The 26,991-nt window shown below is 39.9% G+C and overlaps 2 protein-coding genes across 10 annotated transcripts in view; one reads left to right on the plus strand and one right to left on the minus strand.

The window, feature by feature from the left end:
* Positions 1–20,669, minus strand: part of LOC149651840 (uncharacterized) — a 38,624-nt gene extending 17,955 nt beyond the window's left edge. For 4 of the 5 annotated variants that reach the window (XM_089848933.1, XM_089848934.1, XM_089848932.1 and 1 more), the window contains exon 1: positions 13,726–15,103. In XM_089848933.1, coding sequence (XP_089705059.1) covers positions 14,194–15,069 — 876 coding nt within the window. In that variant the 5' untranslated portion in view covers positions 15,070–15,103 and the 3' untranslated portion in view covers positions 13,726–14,193. Of the gene's footprint in view, positions 1–13,725; positions 15,104–20,287 lie in introns of those variants that run through there. The other variant, XM_089848935.1, reaches the window with a different exon arrangement.
* Positions 650–26,991, plus strand: LOC149651842 (uncharacterized). Of its 5 annotated transcripts, none has more exons than XM_089848924.1 (11): positions 650–802; positions 892–980; positions 7,449–7,525; positions 8,807–8,872; positions 10,472–10,553; positions 10,693–10,797; positions 12,364–12,495; positions 13,042–13,169; positions 20,740–20,828; positions 24,344–25,117; positions 26,802–26,991. In XM_089848924.1, exons 3-11 carry the CDS (start codon positions 7,521–7,523, stop codon positions 26,849–26,851), a joined length of 1,431 nt encoding a protein of 476 aa, XP_089705050.1. In that variant the 5' UTR covers positions 650–802; positions 892–980; positions 7,449–7,520; the 3' UTR covers positions 26,852–26,991. The 5 variants fall into 5 exon arrangements, with proteins under 5 accessions (XP_089705050.1, XP_089705052.1, XP_089705053.1 ...); XM_089848926.1 differs by having other exon boundaries at positions 20,740–20,822; XM_089848927.1 differs by lacking the exon at positions 7,449–7,525.

Here is a 26,991-nt window from a genome sequence, read left to right on the forward strand (position 1 = left end):
GCCTATCAAAGATTAGCACATAATTTTTTAAAATGAAATCAGAAAACAGATGTCGCCAAATAAACTCACTCAAAGAATCAATTTATTTCTCAAGGAATAATGCCTATCATTTTTTATGATTTCTAAAAGATGGGGTTAGTAGCCAGATCACGTTGAGAATCGATATTTTTCTCTAGAAGATTTCAACGAATCAATGAATCATATCAACTTCGAGTGCACTTTCTAAGCTATCAAACTCAATCGATCATTATAATTCAAATTTTTCTCGAAAATAACTATCAAAATTGATACTTTGATAGGGGCAGATTTAGTTTTCTATCGTATCAAGTGGTAAAACTATCAAATGATATGATAGTGCCCATCTATGAGTGTAAAGCTACGTTTTCATGGTCGCTTGTAGCGTGTAAATGACTAGCTTGCGAGTAAAAAACGGGCGAAACTCGCAAGCATTTTCATTTTCGTGGTCGCTCTAAACATACGCTTGTAGCGTGAGCTTCCAAACTTTGATTTTTGAACGCTACACGCCGAGATCAAATCGAAACAGATATTTTAAAGACGCGGAGCGGCTCCGGGAGGGCTCAGATCTCCACAAAGAAAAACGCTATTAAATTGCCAAACGAAAAATAAAAATCGGCGCCGCGCACAGGCCTTGATTAACGTAGGCAACGGTATATGGGTATAGTTTTCTGGGTAGCTTCACCGGACCGTACCGTCCATAACTACCATTACGTCGTCTGCTTTAAGAGTAACCGACGGATTTGGAAAAAACAAAAATGTTTTGCACTGAAATCAAGAAAAATTTGTAAATTTTATTAGTATTTTGGCTTTATAATTTTGTTTCATTTATTATATTGTGTAGATAATTAATATTTGTTATTGTTATGTTTCTAGAAACAATTTAAACCATTAAAAGGGCAAGCTTTGTTAGGGGAACAGTTCCTTCTCAAGCAAAAGAAAAACGTTCATATAACCCCTGACTGGTAAGATATGTATATTAACCCAAAAGTCCATTACTTTATTACATATGTAAAATGTTCCGTGTACAGGGTTTCAAATCCGTTAACTTAACTTAGAAAGCATAACAAGCGGTTAATCAGAACTTTTGATTTTATTCACATAAACTTAAACTAAATAATTGAACATAACTAAAGAAACTGAACCATGAGGTTCAGGGAAATAAGAACGACTACATTCCACCCGGGTGTGAATGCGAATGTATATGCTACAAGATAAATTTCTCTTTATATATAATTCCATGTGGATGCTAACTCCTATCCGCGAAAGGGGGAAGGGTGGCAACCGGAAAGATCAGGATGTATGGGGTTGAGGTAGTTAAGCGACGGCAGTGGACTGAGCATAAACCGGCGGTTTTAAAATGTGAGGCTTCCGTCCACTGTCGTCTGCAATGGGTCGTCTGCAACGGTAGGCCTAAACCGTTGCACATAGCGAATAAAGTAATGGACTTTTGATTAAACTGAGGGGAAACACGGCAATTTTACAGAATAGCTTCTGGTAGCAGATCTCTTTCGTTTTTATGTTTATGATATGCAATATTGGATGAGAAAAATTATGGCACAAGCGTTTAATTCTTTGGCGTGCGCAAAGGCTTAGGGATCCATGTCATTGGCTAAAAAAGCAATAGGGACTTGGCAGTACTACGTCACGCAACGTCAGGCTACCTTCCAGTAGTGCTAAAAAACATACCAGGAGGAGGGGCTTATATAGCTTTCATTCTGTTAAAAAAACATACCATAATGGCGCTGGGGGCGGAGTTAAGCCCGAATTGCCAAGTCCCTATTATAAGTGGAAAAAGGACCATACACGAGTCACGAATTAAGATCTCTGCAGACGAAAATAACCAAACCTAACCAAACTAAACCTAGCATAACAAAACTAAACCTAACCAAACCTAATATATAAATATTTTGGAAAAGGTGGCAGCTAATTAATAGGAGAATATTTTGGAAAAGGTGGCAGCTAATAAATAGGGGAATATTTTGGAAAAGGTGGCAGCTAATAAATAGGAGAATATTTTGGAAAAGGTGGCAGCTTAGTAGGAGAATATTTTGGAAAAGGTGGCAGCTAATTAATAGAAAAATATTTTGGAAATGTGGCAGCTAATTAATAGGAGAATATTTTGGAAAAGGTGGCAGCTAATAAATAGGAGAATATTTTGGAAAAGGTGGCAGCTAATAAATAGGAGAATATTTTGGAAAAGGTGGCAGCTTAGTAGGAGAATATTTTGGAAAAGGTGGCAGCTAATTAATAGAAAAATATTTTGGAAATGTGGCAGCTAATTAATAGGAGAATATTTTGGAAAAGGTGGCAGCTAATAAATAGGAGAATATTTTGGAAAAGGTGGCAGCTAATAAATAGGAGAATATTTTGGAAAAGGTGGCAGCTAATAATTAGGAGAATATTTTGGAAAAGGTGGCAGCTAATTAATAGAAAAATATTTTGGAAATGTGGCAGCTAATTAATAGGAGAATATTTTGGAAAAGGTGGCAGCTAATAGGAGAATATTTTGGAAAAGGTGGCAGCTAATAAATAGGAGAATATTTTGGAAAAGGTGGCAGCTAATAAATAGGAGAATATTTTGGAAAAGGTGGCAGCTAATAATTAGGAGAATATTTTGGAAAAGGTGGCAGCTAATAGAATATTTTGGAAAAGGTGGCAGCTAATTAATAGGAGAATATTTTGGAAAAGGTGGCAGCTAATAGGAGAATATTTTGGAAAAGGTGGCAGCTAATAAATAGGAGAATATTTTGGAAAAGGTGGCAGCTAATAATTAGGAGAATATTTTGGAAAAGGTGGCAGCTAATTAATAGAGAAATATTTTGGAAATGTGGCAGCTAATTAATAGGAGAATATTTTGGAAAAGGTGGCAGCACCATAATTTGTTTCATCCAATTTTACATATAATAAACATAGAAAGAAAAGTGAACGACTACCACGAGCTATTCTGAAATATGTCCGGAAACACCCTTGGTAACGCTAAATCTTTATTTATGGCTATAATTTTATTATTATCAACATGTTACGTATGTTATATACTTTTGTAAAATGGTGGGGCTCATTCCTATTTTAGAGCTCGTTTTCGATAGTGGGAAATTGTATAGTAGAGTAGTAGTATTCCCCCTACAGGGAAAAAGCAAAACGTATGATGGAGAAAATAGTATGAATTGCTACATTGTGCTGACTAATTGTAGGTCAATGTGCCCCTGTTTTCGTTATGATTAGCCTCATAAATTGCCGCCTTTCCAAAATATTGCTATTTTTCTGTCTTTCTGCTGTGAAAAGGCGCATACTTAGCCTTTCGTGAATAAACGGTTAAAACAAAATGGGGTAGCCTTTGAACTAGGCGTCTACAGTGGCCTACTTGCGAGGCCAGTACAGAATGAACATGGAAAACGGAACCAGGGACAATTACAAGGGCCTACTACTGTACAAGAGTTACCTAGGAGAATTACGAGTTTCCCCCTGATAATGTCCTTACGTTCAAATGATATTAGACCAGGTGAAGTTAGGTTAGATTCAAGCTATGGGGGTGAGAAGCTTGTTTATAATATTTCATGTCAGGCCCCTGAACTAAGTAGTAGACAATTAAATGAAAACAATTAAAAGTGGAGCTGTGTAAAAAATAAATTAAAGCAATGCATAAAAGTAGCATTAATAAAATCATAAGAAAATAATATATAGCTCCCTATAAGTATGAAACTCTCCATTTAAGCCATGTAAACAGCATTTTCTTCCATTGAAATTTGTAAAAAGTTTCTAATGCCACCTATTAAGAGTTTTTGGCGTTAAAAAGATGAAATATTTGTTTAGAAATTTTTCAAATTTTATATTGTAATTAAATAGGTAAAGATCTAGACATTATTATGATAATTATAACTGATTAATTACATGTCAAAATTATCATAATAAATTAATAGATGGCGCGAGATTTTGACGAACGAGGCTAGCTCCTACACTGGTACGAGATAAGGAGTATCTTGTATCTCTACGGGCGCGGCGATATTTCCCCGGCCCATCGTGCCTTTCGAGGACACCTTAGGTGGCGGCGGAGGTTCCCCCCCCCCCTTTTACTCGTAGTACCGAAACTTCTCCCACGGGGCGTAAAAGCGTAAGCGCGCCAAATTTGGGAGCAAATGCTGTAGTATGAAAATGTACTACGTTTCATACTTATAGGGAGCTATATATTATTTTCTTATGATAAAATATATTTACAAAAAGAGATCAAATAGAATATTTACAAAAAAAAAATTGAAATGGATAAATTATAAAATCAAAAACGGATTTATGTACTAAGAACGTCGGATCATTGTTTTAGCCTCTGGTACAGGGCCGGAAATAAGCACAGGACACTGGACATTGTCCCATAAAATTTTAAAATGTCCTATAATTTTTTTCAAAACTAAGGGGGGGTTGACCAATAAATTTTCCGAAGTTTTGATAGCTTGACTATGGAAGAGCGGCACTATTTTTGCACACTCCTGTGGGCAATGTCCTATAAATTTTCCAGTCAAACAGGGGGTCACTGGACACATGTCCTATAACAAATTTTTCTTATTTCCGACCCTGCTCTGGTACCATCCTAGCATACTTTATTGAGAAACTTCGTCTGCTTATATTTTGACTCCACCCACAAATTTTGTATATAGCGACTTACTTTGGAAGCTCATAACTCTGGTTATATTAGAGATACGGGGATGTCCTTTGATTATGTAATAGTCCTATTCTCCCCCCTCCTTCGTTAACATTTGCTCCATAGGACACTCCATATACGGGAAGTATATGGGAAAAACCTGGAAATCTCAGGGAAATTTGTTTTCCAAAAGTTGTATGAACCCTGTACTGCATGTAAGATTTGCCCTCGGTATAGGGAATTTCGTTCTCTCAACACGGAACCTTGCCATGAATATAGCACTATTCGCTAATAATATTGCGGAATGGTTAATAATCAAAAATTATTTAAACAGTAAAACTATACAAAACCGTGGTTACTCAATATTTGAATTATGCCTCTCCGTCATCGGTTTAGCTTTTCAGTCTAGGAAAAACACTACTAATTTAGTAATTTTACTACAATCCTACTAAAATAAATTCCCACTATCGAAGGAATTAAATAGGAATGATGCAAATTGGATCATCCAATGGTGGTCATACCTGTCCACTATCGCTTGGGCTCAGCTCAGCTCGCGTTACTTAATAAAAATTCACGAAGAACTCTCCACAGGCTTAAATTTCAATCAATTTTTCCTAAAGGCTCATTTACATGCACGATTGTAGCTCGTAAAAACAGGATTTTGCTTGAAATATTTTAAACCTTTTCTGCACAAGCTCAAGCTCGGCCATTTACATGACTGCTTGTAGCTTCGCTTGTTCCTTGGTTTGGTTTTTTACAAGCTCAATCCGCAACCAAAACGAACTTGGTTTTTTTCTAGCAAGCGCCAAAAAAAGCTACCGCCATCAATGAAATATCCGTTTTTAATCATTTTGACAAAATTTTAACTGGATATTAGTTATACAGTGTATACCTGACTTTTTTGAAATGACAAACATACCGAATTAACGCTATGTTTTATATTGAGGCAAATGGTAAGGATGAACCACCTTATTTTGGAATACGCTAATTTTAATTTTAAATCGAAACGTACAGGTATTTTTTCTATCAAAAAAGTTGGTCTTTGATATCGTGATAACAATATCAAACATATATTTGAATAATTAGTCCAAACTCCAAACACATATTATTTATAAAATTAGTCTTAAGAAAAGTTTGAAAAATTAGGCTTAAGAAAAGTTTGAAAAATTAGGCTTAAGAAAAGTTTGAAAAATTAGGCTTAAGAAAAGTTTGAAAAATTAGGCTTAAGAAAAGTTTGAAACTTTAGGCTTAACGAAAATCTGAACAATTTCAAGTTATATCTTAAAATATATTTTTAAATGCATGTAAATCAAAATGCTTGAAGCTTGCGCTTGAGCATGTAAAAACGTAAATAAAAAAATCTCGAGCTCTGTCACTAGCAAAAAGTTCACGCACAAGCAGAATTTTAGAAACCATGTAAATTAGCCTTAAGAGCTCAATCTCAGTTTTTATAAATGAGCTCACCTTGGGCTCTTTCACATAATTTTGACGGACTCTGCTCGAGTTTAACCTCGCTGTAGTATCTTTCACGGGCCAGGGTTGGCAAGTTTTTGCCAGGGGTGGAAAAAACCGCGGTTTTTACCTGGTAAAAACCGGGTGGCAAACTAATTTTTCCGCGGTTTTTACCGCGCGGTTTAAACCAGGTTAAAACCGGTGGCAAAAACCATTTTTTCCGCGGTTTTTTCCACTTTTTAAGGTTTTTTCCAGTTGCTATGTGAAGTATTTGACTTATTATTCGTTAAATATTCGCGAAAACCCGGCAAATTTGAATACTAAAAATTTAATAGAGTAATAACCACCTCAAATTTAAAAATTAAAAATACTATTGTTATTTTTCTAACATAACATTAACAAACATCACGAAAATGCAATTAAAACTCGCTAGTTTACCACTTTGTAACCATGAATTTATTTTTTGCCGGTTTTTACCGGTTTTTTCCACGTGTCCCGGCAAAAACTAGTTTTTTCCGGGTTTTTGCCAACGCTGGCTCACCTCGAGCTCGGCTCTGTCAATTTAGCAATCTTTCATATTTGCGGAGAATTTATCTTCCCATCAGTGGAGATATTGAAATAAATTGAATTTTATAGCTATTTTTAAGCAATAAATTCAAAACTAGGATATTTATTTACTATCCAAGTGACACGCCCTACTTTTGGATTAGCAAAACTTCATCTATCAATGAGTTACAACAGAAGTAAGATGAGACTAGAAGTAGAGAGCTCTAGCATTGGTAGTAGATCCTGGCACTAGTGAACAAATTTGAGGATTTTATGCCACCGCTTCCATCGCGCCTACACTAGACTGAGAAAAAAAATTGGTCGAGTTCCAAAAAAATTCCTACCCCCTTCCCCTCAACCTAAAGCCGCGGAACACGGACGCGGGTGCTTGAATCTAGTTCGGCCGTCTACCGCCGCGAGAGTTTCACGTTTTGGAGGGAAAACTCAGAAACCGCTACCAGAGGGCCAACCGTTGGTGTGTTATCAAGAATATTCACTTTCGCCAAGTGAAGAATTTGGAATCCTCGATATTTCTAGTCCCATATCTTACTTCTGGTTACAATAGTTTCTGTTTGCACTAAATAGTAAATGGGGCGCTGAGCGTAGCCTTAAAACAGTGAGCTCTCGTAATTTTGAGTTCACCTCGGTCGAGCTCAAGAAAGGCATAAAATTTGTAACAATGCTCAGGGCAAGCTCTCGTACGGTTAATATTATTGTTAAACCTGGGCTCTGCTCCAGGCTCACTTTGTGACGTATTATGAGCCCGGGCTCAACCTCAGAAATGTTTTTCATAAACTTTCAGGCTCGGCTCGGGCTCTAGAACTCATTCATTATTTTGAAGAGCTACGCTCAATCTGGGCTCGGGCTCACTGCAATGAGGTGAGCGCGGAAATAGGCAGGGCTGCCACGGGTCAGGGAAAACTTGGACAGGGTTGCCACGGGTCAGGGAAAACTTGGACAGGGTTGCCACGGATCAGGGAAAACTTGGACAGGGTTGCCACGGATCAGGGAAAACTTGGACAGGGTTGCCACGGGTCAGGGAAAACTTGGACAGGGTTGCCACGAGTCAGGGAAAACTTGGACAGGGTTGCCACGAGTCAGGGAAAACTTGGACAGGGTTGCCACGGGTCAGGGAAAACTTGGACAGGGTTGCCACGGGTCAGGGAAAACTTGGACAGGGTTGCCACGGGTCAGGGAAAACCTGGAAAAGTCAGAGAATTAAAAAAGAGGGCCGAAAAGTCAGGGAATTTTAAAAATTTCAGCAAGTCAGGGAAAAGTCAGGGAATTTTAAAAATTTCAGCAAGTCAGGGAAAAGTCAGGGAATTTTAAAAATTTCAGCAAGTCATGGAAAAGTCAGGGAATTTTAAAAATTTCAGCAAGTCATGGAAAAGTCAGGGAATTTTAAAAATTTCAGCAAGTCAGGGAAAAGTCAGGGAATTTTAAAAATTTCAGCAAGTCAGGGAATTTTAAAAATTTCAGCAAGTCAGGGAAAAGAAAGGGAATTTTAAAAATTTCAGCAAGTCAGGGAAAAGTCAGGGAATTTTAAAAATTTCAGCAAGTCAGGGAAAAGTCAGGGAATTTTAAAAATTTCAGCAAGTCAGGGAAAAGTCAGGGAATTTTAAAAATTTCAGCAAGTCAGGGAAAAGTCAGGGAATTTTAAAAATTTCAGCAAGTCAGGGAAAAGTCAGGGAATTTTAAAAATTTCAGCAAGTCAGGGAAAAGTCAGGGAATTTTAAAAATTTCAGCATGTCAGGGAATTTGATTTTAGTGGGTAAAATTTCTAGGGATAAGTCTTTATTGAAAGAGTAATGAAAGTTTCTCCTCATCCTCCCTTAACGCTGAAAACTCTAGAGCAATCCTTAAAAATGTCTAGAATTGTTTTTATAAAGTAAATGTTCTCTAAAAAATCTCTGTTATTTATAGTTAAAATGTTTCTTAATCATTTTGGTGCAACAAATACATTGGAGAACTTAATGTAGAGAGTTTATTTAATTATAAGCACTTAAAACGTGCTGTAAAAATATACACTTCCACTATAAAAAGTTCAGGGAAAACCTGGAAAACTCAGGGAATTTCGTTCTGATAATTTCGTGGTAACCCTGATAGGACATACGGGCTTTCAGACCTTTCCCAACTTATAAATAAATGTTATCTTAACAGGGAAACTGTACTAAGTACGATGGATTTTGCGAAAGACTGTAGTGTTATAGTCAAACGTTTAAGCTGGTAAGTTATGAATAAAATGCAACTTGGATTTTAATAAGGCTAGCTTGAAAAGAAATAGGTCTTTCTTGCTATTTCAAAAATTAAAAATACTAGCAGAGTAAATAATTGATAAGAAGCTCGGTGTAGTTGTATTTGTAAAATGGGCTTGAGGAATTCCCTAGTCAGGAACAAAATTGCACTATTAGTTATGACAACGAGGGGTCCGACATTTACACGAAATCCCGTACGCTTCTCGCAAAATCGCGAAATATTTTAAACAAAATCACGAAACCTTTGAAAAAATTACTATTACAAAGAGGAAATACCGAAATTTTGGGCGCAATCACGAAATCAAATTAAAAATCCCGAAATTTTTGGCGCAATCGCGAAATCACAGAAGAAATGCCGAAATTTTTGGCGCAATCGCGAAGTCACAGAAGAAATGCCGAAATTTTTGGCGCAATCGCGAAATCACGAAATCATTCTCGAAATTGAGAAATCAAAGAAGAAATCCGGAAATTTTTGGCGCAATCGCGAAATCACGAAATCATTCTCGAAATTGAGAAATCAAAGAAGAAATGCGGAAATTTTTGGTGCAATTGCGAAATCAAAGAAGAAATTCCGAAATTTTTGGCGAAATCAAAGAAATCTCGAAATCAAAATGGAAATCACGAAATCATTCTCGAAATCGCGAAATCAAAGAAATCTCGAAATCAAAATAGATATCACGAAATCATTCTCGAAATCGCGAAATCAAAATAGAAATCACAAATCTTTCTCGAAATCGCGAAATCAAAATAGAAATCACGAAATCATTCTCGAAATCGCGAAATCAAAGAAGAAATCACGAAATCATTCTCGAAATCGCGAAATCAAAATAGAAATCACGAAATCATTCTCGAAATCGCGAAATCAAAGAAGAAATCCCGAAATTTTTGGCGCAATCGCGAAATCACAGAAGAAATGCGGAAATTTTTGGCGCAATTGCAAAATCAGAGAAGAAATCCCGAAATTTTTGGCGAAATCAAAGAAATCTCGAAATCAAAATGGAAATCATGAAATCATTCTCGAAATCGCGAAATATCGAAATAAAAATGGAAATCACGAAATCATTCTCGAAATCGCGAAATCAAAGAAGAAATCCCGAAATTTTTGGCGCAATCGCGAAATCACAGAAGAAATGCGGAAATTTTTGGCGCAATTGCGAAATCAAAGAAGAAATCACGAAATCTTTGGCGAAATCAAAGAAGAAATCACGAAATCTTTGGCGAAATGAAAGAAGAAATCACGAAATCTTTGGCGAAATGAAAGAAGAAATCACGAAATCTTTGGCGAAATCACAAAATCTTTGGCGCAATCACGAAATGAAAGAAGAAATTATGAAATCTTGGCGAAATAAAAGAAGAAATCACAAAATCTTTGGCGGAATCGCGAAATGAAAGAAGAAATATCGAAATCCCTTAGGATTTTTTTGGGAATGTCGGACCCCTCGTGTAACAACATTTTGAACTAGTTAAGCCTTGCCATATTTCTCTTAGCTTTGAAAGCGAAAGCTACAATGTATTGGGAAACCTTTCTTAATTGTTATTTGTTCGTTTTTGAAAAAATATTTTACTTTAGGAATGATTTAGAATTTGACAAACTCCCTTTACAAAGTTCCAAAACGAGTTTAGTAAATCTTCAAAGGATGGCGATTAAAGAGGTATTTCCGAAATTATTGGAATAGACTAATGGCAGTTTCCCAACTTTGACTGTATTATGGTCTATGGACAAATAACATGGGGTGCCATTAGTCTTCATATAGTCTTCAATAGAAAGTTGCGGAAACTTCGTTTTTTTAGGAAATGGATTACGAGGAAGATTGTAACTATGATCACTTAAGCAAAGATGATCTTATCAATGAAGTAAAAGCCAAGAATTATCGAATCAGGAAACTGGAAGCTAAGGTATTTTTCAAAGCATAGGGGGAACTGTTTTTAGTAGTTCATATCCCATTTTAAATGTACAGCGGTACAGGAGTTGTCAAAGTTGAATCTTGCGTCCCTTAAAAGAAAGCGCCGCTCCATGATCACCCCTAGCATTCTGGCTTATCTTCCGGACACGAATTTTACCTTGCCAAAGGCAGGAACCAATCAGACCTAATGCACTCGTTCCCATTGGTTCCTGCCTTTGGCTTAACTAGCCTTCAGCAAGCTTAGCCACTGTGTAGCAGAAAAGCCATCTATAAGGGGCATCAACGGAGCCGCGCTTTCCTTTAAAGTAGAACCAAGGATGATGGGGGAGGATGCGAAATCCGAGAGAAATAGTCGTGCTAACTGTGGAACGTCTAAGGTTGGGTGGGACGCCAAAAATGGGGGAGGAATAGTCGGACTCAATGGCAATTGGTTCGTCTGTACACTACCAACGAGATATACAAGGCCATAAGTCTATTATGTAAGGTCCTTACATAATAGACAAGGCCCATGCACGCTCATTTCGAAGCGGGGTCCCTCACCCATATATATTTGACTTGTGTGGTTGATAGATGGCGCTTCTTGGTCTCTAAGGCCTAATTTACATGAAATCCCTCCGCGCGCTCCTTCATTCGAGGTTCGAAAATTAGAGCAGGCAGCTGGTCACGTGAGGTTTACATAATTTATTTAGACTTAAACGCGCCTCTAGCGGAGAATCGTGGCGATTTAAAAGGTCCGGAAAAAAATATTAAAAAATTGGCGCCCGCATGGGCCTTGTATATCTCGTTGGTAGTGGTCTGTAGCACTTTTTGACATATTACAATTGAATCCGACTATTCCTCCCCCATTTTTTGGTGTCCCACCCAACCTGAGCCGTTCCACAGTTGGCGCGCCCATTTCTCTCACATTTCGCATCCTCTCCCCATGATCCTTTTTAGAACAAATGAATAATTACCTCTCCGAGTGACGATGACGTCACGGAGAGGTATTACACTGGACGTGTCTGTCTGTATCTGTCACCGCGTTCGAATCTGGCAAATCGGAGAAAATGTGTTCGCAGAAAGCAATTTCGTTATGATTAACAGAAACGTCTAGCCTCCCAATGGCAGGGCTATCATTTATAGTGAAGCAATCGCCTTATATACCCTGAATTTCCAAATATTGTTAAAGAGACATACGCTTGAATTCAAACGTCAACAATAGCTATGTTCAAAATTATTTTAGGATGAAAGTTTCTTAGAACGATTTAACTATAATTAAGCTAAATTAATGTCGATTAAAATAATTAATATCAATTATATTTATTTAATTATTTAAGAAAACCCTCTTAATTCCGTCTCGACTCGGAGAGGTTTATTTTGGTTTCACAACTTAAGATTGGTGACAATACCTACCAGAATTGTCTCTAATCTAAGGGTATTGGTAACGCATCCCTCTTTATTAACCCAACAAGAACCTTTGTTGCAGATCCCCCTTCTTCTGTTTAAAATACCATTCAGCCAATGAAAGTCCCGAGAATATTAAGTGTTGTAATTGTAATGTATGTCTTTTTTTGTTTAGTGTAATGTTTTAATTTCAAACATGGAAAAAGAAAAAGAGAAAACAACTTTGACGATAAATAAGCAATTACACGAAATTGAAAGACTCAATTGCGTCATTAACGACCTGGAAAGGAGAATCAAAGATCTTATGGTATGGAATTGCGAAGCTTCGTTTTAAAAACCTCTGATTTATATAACAAAAGATAGAATTAATTTCTGTGAATTCAAAAATATCAAGCTTTTAATTCTCCCATTTCTGCTTATTTGGCAATACGCATTTGAAAATGCTTCATATGAAATTATTTGAAATCCTTGTTTTATGAATGGTCAAAACGTGTCCCGTAGGCTGACGTCACAGATATATTTTTCACGTCAGATGGCGCCACTCTCTACGCTATCAGACCCAGAGTTTAGGCTAGCGAGAAGCTCGAGACGCCTATAGGATTCCCGAGCTTTTTCCCCCTGACGTCATAGTGACGTCATCAAACGGTCAAAAACAAGCTCGACAAGACAAAATTATTGATATATCGAAACTGAGTTAAATTCGTGATTTTTCAATGGATTTTAAAAATAGAAACTTTGCTTCAATTATATTAAAAGCTTGATATTTTGAAAGTGTAACATAATACCATTTTCGTGCTAAAATATGATATGAAATTGTAAATTCGCATTCCCTTTAATTACGTTTAAAATATAGGAGAAAAGTGGAACACATCAATTAGCTAATGTAAAAACTGAACCCGTTGAAAATGAATCGGGAATAAATGGCCAGGAATTAACGGTTTCAATTGTGATGCAGCAACAACCGAAAGAGAAAATTCAAAGGTATTTAATTGAAAGGGTGACTTGGGCAACTAAGGAGATATCAGGGATAGATTTAATTTTAGAAGTAGGAATGGAGAACGGTTTGTATTTACTTCAGTCCGAGCCCGTCCCTCCAACACGTAACGAAAATTTTAAATTATCTTATTAGCAACTACGTTTTGATGACGCTGTTGAAGGGGACGGCGAAAAATATGTAATTCCTTTTTACCTCTGTCCCCTCTGTAACGTGGAAGGGGGTCCAGGACCTTGACGCGCGCCCAGGTTACTCTGTTCTCCATTCCTACTTCTAAAATTAAATCTATCCCTGGAGATATTCAAGATATATAGTGGCAAAACAGATGTCGCTAAAAGCATCCGTAGACCATTAATATTGCAACAGAATGCCCCAGTGAGAAATTAAATTGGCCGGTCGTTAAAGGGGAATTCCGCTACAGGTAGCCCTGATTTAACAAAAGGGGGACCTCGTGACAACGTTAAGTCTTAAAAACGGGGATTTAAAGATAGGCCTAGTTTAACAACTTCATCCCGTTGGATTTATAAAAGAAATTATTCATACCTTCGGCTCATGTTGAAGTTAAACGTAGTTTTTAATCGAAGAATTTATTATACAAAAATGAAAGAACTTTCGACAAGAATTTGCCGAGGGACGACGGCGCGAGTACAAAAACTAGTCGCGAGACGCGGGACCAGAGCTTCTCCCCGTCGACGGCTTCCGAAGTTCCGAACAAAATTGAAGTGAAGACAAGTGCCTGGGTCTTTCACGGGCTTATATATTGTAAAAATCATAAAGAAAGGGGGGAGAAGGAGAGACAAGGAAGAAGAAGGAGTTGTCGTAGACGACGAAGGAGCGGACATATTCCCCGTGGAATATGTCCGTCCCTTTGTCGTCTGCAACAGTTTCTGGGCGAAACCGCTGCAAACGCCCCCTCGAAAAAGAAGAAAACAGGATAGAAAATTTGAAAGGAAGAAAAGGGAAGGAGGAGCCTATTTTTTTCGCTCGGTAGAACAAAAATTCTTTTTTTTTTCAAAAAGCGATTCTGGTATTATATACGCCGTTTCGTCGGTCTTTTTGAATAAACTTACGCGGGCACAACGAGGAACGGTGCATGCCCTCAGCCTGACACGCGGCACATTTGTAATTGAGAGGGGGGCGCGTAATGATGGGAAATCCTTGGGGAGTTACTGGATATAGTCGTACCAGGTCGCTTTGGGAGATATTGTCCCAAGTTACGGGGAACATTTCCCTATTTCTTGGCGGGGCTCTTTGATATGGTTGGTCCTGGAGGAAGAGTTTGGAGTAATCATCTAGTTCACATAATTTTTCCTGGGGAATAGGTATTTGTCCGTAATCTAAAAAGTTTATTTCTAATTGGGAGATGGTGGGTCGAGGTCGAATAATGGGGGGGACCGGAACAATGGCTGCGGCTTCTTCGGCTGGGAGTTCCAATGGGATTTCTCCTTCGGCGGTAGCGATGTCGGCGGGAAGCTCCAAGGGGATTTCTTCAGTGGCGATGGCTGTGGCGGCAGGAAGTTCCCGGGGGACGTTTTCCGCTGCGATTGTGTTAGCTATCAGGATCTCAATTGGGATCTCCCCTGAATCATTGTCAGGAACTTCTGCTGGGGCGGCTCTGGCGTCATTATCTGGTTGATCATCAGGATCCGGGTGCAAGATTATGATGTCCTGAGGATGATGCGTGGGGTTTTCAACCCTCTGGGTATTTGAGTTATCCTGGAGAAAATTGGTTGCAGCTGGTAATGAGACTATTTCAGGGTCCAGTAAGAATTCTTCCGGCGCCATAGTTTCCATCCTTCCTCTTTTATACCGAGGTCCCGTGGCCCAGTAAAGGGGTTTTTTCTGACTAGCTCTTAAAATAATATCATCATTAGATAACGTGAACATAAATAAATAAGAAACAAGCTCCCAAAGGGATGAAGTTAATGCGTAAAGGCCCGTTTTCAATCAACTTTTTCCAAGCTTTTCGCTGTGGCTTTTTTGAGAACTTTTGACGGGCTTTCGAAGATAAAAAATCTTCAAAAAAATTAAAACGGAAAAGCTGAAACTCGTATCGTTTTCAAACAAGCTTCAAATGAATAAAAAATTACAAGTGGGCGTGTTTTCATGTGTGTAGACGTCATTTTCTTTTCAAAAAAAGTCCTAAACCCTAGCAAAACGCGCCAAAACTGTTTGAGCGGCAAAAGCTTAAAGAAAATGAGAAGCAAATATCAAACTCATTTAGATATCTGCTTCTCGAAGGTTTAAAGCCTGAAAAGACGAAAAACTGAATTTGAAGCTTGTTTGAAAACACCAAGATTTTTTGCTTCGGCTTAATTTTTGTTCAAAAAAATCTTGATTGAAAACGCGCCTTAAGGATTTCGCGATATTAGACGGCCGTTAATACTGTACGTCGTGGGTGAGCCAACCGGACTCTTTCCCAAGGAGGTTTTGCTATAGGTACTCGTTTGAAGTTAAAGTCTTCTGGTTCTAAATCGACGATTCCCCTTTCTCGTAAATATTGGGATATCTCGTTCCGAGAGCGTAGCATGCTGCTCTTTGGCCCTGGTGGATAGTAGTATACGTCCATATCTACTTTGCCGGGCTGGACAGTGTGGCGGTAGCATAACTCGCGAACCCAGCCTTTCTTGAAGGGTTTCTCATAATTGGTCGGAAATTGTTCCTGAGTAGAAGACGGTATAGGAGAATGAACTTCTCCGCTACTTGGGGATTAAGATAGTTCGTCTACGGGAACTAAGCGTTTGGGGGTCAATGAGATGAGCGGTTCAGGACTTGTTTCTCGGGGCTGTGGTTCTCCTTCCGGACTCGTGGATAGTGAATGAACTTTCGGAGCCTTTTTCTTTGGTCTTGTCGAAGAACTTCCTGTTGTCGGAGCTCTGGCTCGTTTTCTTCTTTTTTCTCTATCGGCGACTCTGTCTATTTCGTCTGAGGATGAACTTAATTGGTCTCGAAATTGAGCTTGTGGACGTCTTTCTCTTCCTTGGATAGGTGGACTAGGAGTAATTACAGGTTCTTTAGTAGTGGTACTACTTGATAATTTTCTTAATTGTTTCTTCTTTCGTCCTATGGAAGAAGAGGTGGTCGTTGGGTGACTTCTCTTTCGGAGATCGGGGACCTCAGGTTCGTCACTGGAGAGGTTGCTACTTGATAATTTTCTAACCGGTAGTCTTTTAGGTCCAGGAGCGGCGGAAGAGGTAGTCGGATGACCTCGTTTTTCCGGTTCCGGTTCGGATATTCTATCTTCATCAGTAGACGTACTTAGTTTTTGAAGAGTCTTTCTTCTGGGTCCGATTCCTTCTGTTGTCGTTGTTGTAGGGTGATTTCTTTTTGGTCTTTCGGCTGTAGGAGTTGAAGGGGGAATTACTTGAGTTGTCGCTGGAGGAGGTAGAGGTCCTTGAGGCAATGGCTCGGTTACTGGATGGGTCTCTCCTTGATTGACAATGTTTTCCTGTGATTCCACTTCCGGCTGGATTTCTTCCGGTTGATGTGTTTCTGGTTCTTGAGTTTTCTTTTTCGGTACTCTGTCAACAAAATAGGAATGGGCCGATTATTTCTTCTACTTCCTCGAAAGACTCGGAGGAAGGCTGAGGTCTGTCTTCTGGTACATCTTGAGGTGGTATTCCTTCTGGAGTCTGAGCTCTTGGTCTTGGCGGAGAGGTGATTTCTTTTGGTCGAGTAGTTTCATCTTCCTGGGTATTTTCCTCAGGGATGACTTCAACTGGCTCGACTATTTCTTCTCTCGGAGTTTCTGAGTCTTCATTTTCTTCCAGTGGAACTTTTGACGTCAGATAGAGTTTGAGTTGAGACATGTTGATGGGACCTGTTTTCTGTCCAGAGATCATATCTTCGAGGATGTAAACAAGAGGGCTTCTTTTTTCTACGATCTTGAATGGTCCAGTCCATTTTGGGCAGAGTTTTCCCATTCGACCGAGATTGGCGTTAGATAGAGGATGAGTTTATTTCCAGACTATCGTTCCGACGTCAAATTCGATATCTTCTCTTCTTAAAGAGTAGTATTTTTTCTGTTTGGCTTGAGCCAATTTCGAGAAGTTCTTTGTCAATTTCCATTGGTCCTTTAGGATCTTCAAGGTCTCGGATCTATCTTCAAATTCTTCCAAGGGCATATTGATGTCAATGTCTCATGGGAGTCTTGGCTCTCTTCCCATATTGAGGTAGAATGGAGATCTTCTTGTTGTCTCATGTGGAGCTGAATTTATCGCGAAGGCGAGAGCGTTCAAAGTTTCGTCCCACGTTCGGCGATTGTTCTCCACGTAGATTGAAATTGTTTCTCCGAGAACTCGATTTACTCCGATTACTCGTTCTGTGATGTTCGACTGAGGATGATATGGAGAAGTGTGGATGGGCCCAATGTTGAATAATTTGCAGGTTTCGTGCCAAAGAGATGACACGAATTGGGTTCCTCGATCGCTCAGGATCTGTATCGGCAGACGAAGTTCTTTAGGGCTAGTGCGCAGGCATCGGCAGTTATTCTTTTCAGAGGTATTAACTCGACGAACTTGGTCATGTAGTCTGTGAATACGAGTAGAAATTTATATCTTCTTCTGCTGACGGGAAATGGTCCCATGATGTCTACTCCTATCTTGTCGAATGGTCCAGTCGGAACTGTGGATATCATAAGTCCGGGAGTTTTCCGGTTGCTTATCTTGTATTGCTGGCATAGGACGCATTCTCTGACGTATTGCCTGACGTCCTTGTCCAGATCGGGCCACCAATATCTATGTCCGACTTTCTCTCTTGTCTTGTAATGTCCTCGGTGTGCGGAAAGAGGATGGTCGTGAAGAAGTCTCATGGTTTCCCTTCGGAGAGATTTTGGTAGATAGATCCTTGCTGGACGTGTTCCAGACGTTTTTCTGTATATCAAGTTGTTGACCATCTCGAAATCTGGGTGTTCCGGAGGATTGTCTTGTCGTAATAGCTCGATGATTTTGCGGATAATGGGATCTTCTCCTTGGGCGGTAATGATGTCATCGCGGTCGAAAATGTGAAAGTTCGCGTGTGGATATGGAGGAAGAACGTACGCATGATGAGAATGATCCGATGGGACATTAGAGTTTTCGGATGTTGCTTCTTGATTTTCTTCTTCCATGGTGGAGGCGACTGACATGGCAAACAGTCCCAGAGGAGCTCTTGAAAGGGCGTCTGCGACAATATTTTCGACTCCTTTCTTGTGTTGGACTTTGAAGTCGAAGGTTTGGAGGTACATCGCCCATCTGACGAGTTTTGAATTCGTTTCGTTGAGTCCAAAGAGCCATTGTAGTGCTTTATGGTCGGTTACAACGGTGAAAGGTCTGCTTTCCAGGTATGGGCGGAAATGTCCTATGGCCCAGTATATCGCGAGACATTCCTTCTCGGATGTGCTGTAATTTGCTTCGGCATTTCTTAGATTTCTACTGGCGTAGGCGTTTGGAACTTCAATCCCGTCTTGGATCTGTGATAGCATTGCTCCTAGGCCGGCATCTGAGGCGTCCGTAGATAGGATGCTTGGTGCATCTGGCTTGTATGCTGCTAGAGGTGGATTACTGCAGATGGCTTCCTTGATTTTCTGGAATGCTTCCTCTTGAGCGGGACCCCATTCGTACTTGACTCCTTTTTTCTTTAACTGGTTTAGAGGAGTGGCTATCTTCGAGGAGTGTGGTATTAATCGGTGGTGCCATCCGGCCATTCCAAGGAATCGTTGAAGTTGTTTCAGCGTCTTCGGCTGGGAAAGTTCTTGATGGCTTCCACTTTGGACGGATCTATGTAGATTCCGGTTTCGTTGATGACGTGTCCCAGGACTACTGCTTCTGACTGGGCGAATCGGCATTTCTTCAGTTGAAGAGTAAGGCCGGCGTTCTTCAATTTGGTCATGACATATTCCAGAGCGTTCTTCTGCTCCTTCCAAGTTTCGGATGCGATCAAGATGTCATCTAGGTATACGACGATAGAGAAATTTTCTCCATCCCGGAAAACTTAATCCATTAGACGCTGGAAGGTATTTGGCGCATTGCAAAGTCCAAAAGGGAGAACGTTGAATTCGTATTTCCCGGCGTGAGTGATGAAGGCGGTCTTTGGTGAGCTTCCTGGTTCCATTTCGACTTGCCAGTAGCCTGATTTCAAGTCCAAAGCTGTGATGTATTTGGGTTTCCCCAACTTACTTAAGGTTTCGTCGATACGAGGAATGGGATATGGATCCTTTGCGGTGATAGCGTTTAATTCTCGAACGTCGATGCAGAAGCGATATTTCTTTTTTCCTGTTCCGGATCCGTCATCTTGTTCAAGGATTACGACTGGTGAAGCCCATGGCGACGTTGATGGTTTGATGATGCCATCCTTTAGCATATCGTAGATATTTTGTTCGATAATTTTCTTCTTTTCGTCGCTAACTCGATAAGGTCTTTTATGTATAGGCTTAGCGTTACCTGTGTGTATTCCGAAGTTTCCGAATCACGGGAGGAAACCGAAGAAATATCCGAATCCTGGCTTTCGCGATAAAATTTTAATTTCGGGCACGATTCGGGATTACTCATTTAAATTTTCAAAAATAACTAAATTCAAAATTATTATCTATCCAAAAAATAATTTGGTTTATCACGAGATTTAATTCCATAAATAATTCTAATCTAAATAAATAATACAATAAATAAATTCTATTATTCAATTCGATTTAAAATTAAAATTGGGAAGCACGCCCTCGAATGTTCTAGAAAGAAGGGTACCCAAAATGGCGGCTATCTCGCTCAAACTAGAACTAACCTGTAACGAAGCTCGCGAATCGGGCCCGACCACCCCGTCGGAAAAGAAAAGCGACGGGACGGGAAAAAAAAACAATAACCGAGGTTCAAAAAGACGGGCACGGCACACGGGGGTTCGAATCCTGGTCACGGCACACGGGGGTTCGAATCCTGGTCACGGCACCATTTGCAACAGAATGCCCCAGTGAGAAATTAAATCGGCCGGTCGTTAAAGGGGAATTCCGCTACAGGTAGCCCTGATTTAACAAAAGGGGGACCTCGTGACAACGTTAAGTCTTAAAAACGGGGATTTAAAGATAGGCCTAGTTTAACAACTTCATCCCGTTGGATTTAATAAAAGAAATTATTCATACCTTCGGCTCATGTTGAAGTTAAACGTAGTTTTTAATCGAAGAATTTATTATACAAAAATGAAAGAACTTTCGACAAGAATTTGCCGAGGGACGACGGCGCGAGTACAAAAACTAGTCGCGAGACGCGGGACCAGAGCTTCTCCCCGTCGACGGCTTCCGAAGTTCCGAACAAAATTGAAGTGAAGACAAGTGCCTGGGTCTTTCACGGGCTTATATATTGTAAAAATCATAAAGAAAGGGGGGAGAAGGAGAGACAAGGAAGAAGAAGGAGTTGTCGTAGACGACGAAGGAGCGGACATATTCCCCGTGGAATATGTCCGTCCCTTTGTCGTCTGCAACGGTTTCTGGGCGAAACTGCTGCAATATTACACTAAACATGGCAATCTCTCGTTGATGTTTAGATTCTAGAATTTTCTTTACATTGAAAACTGTAATATGTTTTATTTGGATAGATTGCTAAGTACAGCTGCTGAGATAATCAACGACATTTCCCAAAGTCTACTTGACACGGAAGCCAATAAACACAAGAAATCTGGTAATGGTACGTTAATTTTGATAACTTCACGGAATTCAGGGTTCGTACAACAAGACCTGGAAAACCAATGAGATAGATAGAGTTACAATTCATATCGGCTTACCGCGAAACACATTGCTTTTATCAAGCACGTTTATCAAAACATGACAGCGCCATCTGTGAGCCTCTAGCGGAACTAATTACAACTTTTACTCGCTTATTTGCAATCAGAAACATCGTTATGATTTTTATTTCATCTATTTATTATATTAAAAAGGACTAAAGTTTTTATTATTTAACTCGCGTATTTTATTTAACACGTTTAAAAAACTATCTTGACAGCTTGTTACGCAGATTATAGCAGCAGACGGTAATAAAAAAGTTCTTAGGGTGGCGCCACCCGTATTTGATAAAGATTCATGCTCGACAAAAGGTGTATCGCGAAACGTCGATCTCGAGATTTCACGTTGTGACTCTAGGTTTAATATATATATTCTATCTCATTGTGAAAAACTTGGAAAAGTCAGGAAAGTTGATTATGGGCCTAAAAGGTCAGGGAAAAGTCAGGGAAATTGAAAATGGAAGTAAGAAGTCAGGGAAAAATATATTGGAGGGAAATTTAAAGTAACAGGCGGCTCCATTATCACCCCTAGCATGCTGGCTAATCTTCTGGACACGAATTTTACCTTGCCAAAGGCAGGAACCAATCAGACCTAGTGCACTAGGTCCCATTGGTTCCTGCCTTTGGTTTAACTAGCCTTTGCTAAGCTTAGCCAACGTGTAGCAGAAAAGGCATCTTTCAGGGGCATCAACGGAGCCGCCCTTTGCTTTAAAGTGTGGCTAACTGTAGGGTGACCAGAAAATGTGTTGTCTGAGATTTTACCAGTTATTTATGATTTACTTAGATAAAGTTGGCTTATTTTTTATAACAATAAACGCTCTTTCAGACGATCCAACTTTTTGACTCGGCTTGATGGGTCAACTCGAGTTCAATCAACTAGTTGGATCGTGTGAATAGACGCTGGAACAACAAAAAAGTTGGCTCAACTTTTTCATTTCATTTAACCAATCAAATGAATTATCAAAATAAAATATTTTTTTCGCGGGTTATTTCGTAAGTGCCAAGGTAGATGGCGCTTAAAAAGTTCCATTTGGCGGTAAAAGTTTATTCTTGAAGGAGAGAGTAATGGAGTGGAAACCCCCATACCTTAAGCGTTGCCTTTGTACCCCCCACCTACGGCACCATAGTCCTCCCATCATCCCCAGCGGTTAGGTAGGGTCGTGCCGGACGAAATTGTAAAGGACGCTCCCTCTATCTCAAAAATAGAAGCTAGTTCTCATACAAATAAAATGGCGCTACGCGGCAGCACTTAGCAATCGCCTACGGAAGGGAAGGGGCGTGCGCGAGGTACACTGGGAGAGATACGGTGCCGCAGGTCGCCCATCATCATTTCCAATCCATCTGACTCCCTTATCCCTGGTTTATTCGAGGGAATAGGAACAAAGAGAGTATAGGGGAGGAGTGGAAAGAGGGGAAATCTTGTTGCTCTTTTCTACCGCGCATCTTCAATGCGCAGTACCGAGGCATTTCCGTTTGAGACATTAAACGGTATCGTAGGTGGCGCGACTGAGCCGGAAACTCCCTCGTACCACTAGTATAATTTAGGGGCAACATTGTAATTTAGCCTTGTGGAGCGGGGGAGCTTCCACTCCTCCCCTATACTCTCTTTGATAGGAAGGATTTATTTCACTTTTCCGTTCAAAAGTTGGGCAAGTTGATACAATTTTATGACCCATCGAGTTGAGCCAAAAAGTTGGATCGGCCGGGAGTGTGGCGCACTCCTGTAAGCCAAGCGTCTGGGCGGCAAAATTAAGAGGGAATAAGACACATGTCGGCGATCCTACCCTATAGGTGCCGACTGCCCCGTGTCCGCCGGAGGTGACTTGATCGCCACACCCCGTCCGTCACCTCCCAAGTAAACCTCATTTCCTTCCCCTGCTTACACACATACCGAACCCTGAATAATCGCATCCTTGCCGCGGACGTAAGAGCCCAATTCGCATTGAAACCTCAAAAAAAAAAAAAAAAAAAGTTGGATCGTCTGAAAGGGCCTTTACTCGTGCAAAAATGACTCTATTGAATTTAGATTGGTTTTCATGTATGTTCGCCATGTACATTATTGAAAATGGTCAGGGAAATTTGTGGAAGTTGGTCAGGGAAAACTTGGAAAAGTCAGGGAATTTCGTTCCAAAAATTTTGTACGAACCCTGCGGATGTTAATTATCTTTCTAGTTTACAGCTCCTAAAGTTAGCCATTGCTGGTTGGTTAGGGATATGGTCAGTGTGAAGTAGTATGAAATCTATATTGTTTGACAGGCTTACTAATCGCGCCTATGACGTCACACCCAACCTTTTTCAACCGGAGCCTCCGAGATGATCTAGGCCCGTGCCTATCGCGAAGCGAGAAAATTGTTTTAACTAATTTAGTTCGCCGTGTTTTCTCGCTTGGTAGCGCTTTTAGTACCGTAAAATAAAAATAAGTTTAGCCTCGTGACCCCGTCGACTGCTGCAATATTTGGGCAAGGCATAGACGTTGAGCGGTGAAGCCGAGGTCGCGGATAGTAGAAAAATGTTTTAAGACCTTTATTTAAAAATCATGCCAAAGAAGTCTAATCTAACCAAAAGATTCGATAAAAAATAAATAGCCCCTGAAACAATTAGTTTAAAGGGTATGGGAATTTACAATTTCATATCATATTTTACGATGAAAGTGGTATTATGTTACACTTTCAAGTTAATACTTTCAAAATATCAAGTTTTTAATATAATTGGACCAAAGTTTCTATTTTTAAAATCCATTGAAAAATCACAAAAACTGCAGTTTCGATATATCAATAATTTTGTCTTGTCGAGCTTGTTGGCCCGTTTGATGACGTCACTATGACGTCAGGAGGAAAAAAGCGCGGGAAGCCTATAAGTGTCTCGAGCTTCTCGCCATTCTAAACTCTGGGTCTGATAGCGGAGAGAGTGGCTCCATCTGACGTGAAAAATATATCTGTGACGTCAGCCTACGGGGAAACGTTTTAGCTTTTCATAAAAAGTGGATTTCTAATAATTTCATATGAAGCATTTTCAAATGCATATTGCGGCCAAATAACCGCAGAAATCGGAGAATTAAAAGCTTGATATTTTTGAATTCACAGAAATTAATTCTATCTTTTGTTATATAAATCAGAAGTTTTTAAACGAAGCTTCTCATACCCTTTAATTTAAGGGTGAAACCTTTCTCTTTCATAAAATCTTTTTAATTGGCCCCTAAAATATCAACGGCAATTTATGGAAGACCCCCTTCGCAACTGTAATAAAAGCGCCATCTAGTACACATATTGGGTGTGAAAATATTTCCTCTATGAAACTGTTACTGGATATTTCCCCTCATAAAAATCGACACGCACGGGCCTAGATCATCTCGGAGGCTCCGCTGATACGTAGTTCTCATTTAATAAGACACTTATTCATTTTAATATTTTTTCTTAATTAGGCTCATTGGAAGATGCCGAAGCTGTCAATGTACAAGGCATTCTGGATAAAGAAGATATTATTCAAGAATCACGTCCAGCTGTTTCTGAGCCTCAAAATGTTGCGGAGATTGGCAATGCAAACACCGAAACTACAATTACCTTGGAAAAGGCTGAAAAAATGGGGCTTATAACGCGAATTACGAATGTAAGTGTCGCTAGACTGAAATGCAGTGACAGTGACAGTTCGCCTAACCTCGAGGTCAAAAACCAAGTCGAAATGTCTCCTGACACAATAACGGAAAGCGATTCGCCACGAGAACCTCTTGGGAACAATATTAACAATTCTTTTCTTAAGTCGCAAAGTGTCTCAACAGAGGATATTACAACTCGTGTTCCGGAATTGAATGTTGAAGTCGAAAAACACTTGGATCATCTTTCTCTTGACGCAAATATCGAAATAGATTTAGTAGCAGGAGCCCTAGAAACCGATCTTGCTGATATCCAATTCAAAATCAGCTTGACAGAAGCGAATGAAACTGATAATAGAGAAAATGAAACTATGAAACCGAAGTTTGTTGATACGAAGTCATTGAGTGTGCCAGTGTGTGTTCCAAAGGTTGAATATCACCCAAATGAACCCTCAGAATTGACCTCCGTCTCTATGGAAAGCGATTTACCCTTAGTTCCAATTGAAGTTGAAAAGAATAGTTCGGTATCCGACTCGGAGACATTTGAAAGTGTCGCTCCGAAGTATTCCGAAGGTAATACCGCGTCGGCTCGATCTGAAATTGCAGGTGAGTGAGAGGTTCTATTCCTAAGCAACTATACCCGCCTTCTCGGTGTAAAGTCAACAGGGTTCATACGGTACCTGGAAAGTCATGGATTTGGAAATGGGGTGGGGGGAGTCAGGGATTTAAATTAATTTCCTAAAAAAGTCAGGGATTTCGTTTGATAATCAAAGCATGCTTGGAGCAATGCTAATTATGGGCTGCAAGATGAAGTGGGCTCTCGATCGTAAACACCTTAATATGGTCAGGGATATACTGGCAAAATTTTATCAGGGATAAGCTGCGCTTGAATGTTATTGTATTTTTGAGACCAGGGATAGATTGAATTTTAGAAGTAGGAATGGAGAACGGGTTGTATTTACTTCAGTCAGACTCATAGCCCAGTAAATAGCCCCTCCCTCCAACACGTAACGAAAAGTTTAAATTATCTTATTGGCTGACTTAAAGCGAAGCGCGGGTCCAAGTTGACTTTCCTTACGAACTCCAGTTTTGGCTTGGCGAAGGCAGGATGCATTTGTGGGCACTTATAAATCCCGCCCGCTAGCCTTCTCCAAGCTAAACCCTGTGTTCAGGAGGAAAGTCAACTTGTAGGGGATCCATTGGACCCGCGCTTTGCTTTAAACTACATTTTGATGACGTTGCTGACGGGGACGGTGAAAAATACGTAATTCCTTTCTACGTCTGTTGCTATGACCCGCCTGTTCTTTCATACCCTTCCGTCCCGGGGTAAGGGGGTCTGGGACTTTGACGCGCGCCCAGATTACTTTGCAACGGAAAAGTTGATTCTTGTACCGTTGACAAGGGCGTTCAAATACTTAAACTTAAATTAGGAGACATTGATAAATCAAACACTTTTTGATTTTTATTAATATAAACTAAAGTAAATTTTAAACATAACTGAAGAAACTGAACCATGAGGTTCAGGAAAATTACAACGACTACATTCTACCCGTGTGTGAATGCGAATGTCTATGCTACAAGATAAATTTCTCTTTATATATAATTCCATGTGGATGCTAACTCCTATCCGCGAAAGGGGGAAGGGTGGCAACCGGAAAGATCAGGATGTTTGGGGTTGAGTAGTTAAGCGACGGCAGTGGACTGAGCATAAACCGGCGGTTTTAAAATGTGAGGCTTCCATCCACTGCCGTCTGCAACGGTAGGCCTAAACCGTTGCATCTTTGTTCTCCATTCCTACTTCTAAAATTACATCTATCCCTGTTGATACTAAATTGTAAATGATATATATCGTTTTTAGCCAGGCTCTTAGTTTGACCCGAGCTGTAGTAGTAGTAGTAGTGGTAGTAGTTGTGGCCGGATTTTTCGCTTCGTTATCGTCAGATTTTAGCTTGAAAGGAACTCTATAGTACCTCAACCCACCCATAGGGGTAACTGAGCTCGGTTAGAAATTTTATTTTAATTAAAATATTTTCACATCGCACCCGCGGGATTCGAACCCGGGTCGCTGGTACAGCAGTAAGACACGCTACCACTGAGCCATGAATAATTGTCAGGAAGAGCGAGTCGGGAATGAGGGAGGGCCTTATTTATTTGTGGGATCGAATGCTTCTGTCTTTATATTTCTTTTCTTTTTATTTATGTGCTAATTAAATATAGATAACGATGTGGCTACTATTAAGGCCCAGCCCTTGGGCCATCTTGTTATATTTCTTTCATACATTTTTTCTAGGGAAATCCAAAAATAAAAAAACGTTCAACTCGGTTCAAATATTCTTCTGAATATAAAAGGGGTCTACAACGTCACGTTAGAAAGGGTAACAAAGGAAAACCCTTCAAGTGCGATCAGTGTCACCGTGCCTACGCGATAAGGAGTGGTTTAAACAGGCATAAACGCATTCACAGTGGCGAAAAACCCTTCA

This window comes from Phalangium opilio, unplaced genomic scaffold, assembly GCF_054372755.1.
Source record: "Phalangium opilio isolate 3A_F unplaced genomic scaffold, DU_Popi_V2 ptg000082l_1, whole genome shotgun sequence".
In the NCBI taxonomy this organism is placed as follows: Eukaryota; Metazoa; Arthropoda; class Arachnida; order Opiliones; family Phalangiidae; genus Phalangium; species Phalangium opilio.

Coding starts and splice junctions, on each gene's coding strand:
- LOC149651842 (XM_089848924.1), top strand. Junction 10,798..12,363: donor TCAGGAAACTGGAAGCTAAG/GTATTTTTCAAA, acceptor TTTTTTGTTTAG/TGTAATGTTTTAATTTCAAA. Junction 13,170..20,739: donor CCGAAAGAGAAAATTCAAAG/GTATTTAATTGA, acceptor TTATTTGGATAG/ATTGCTAAGTACAGCTGCTG.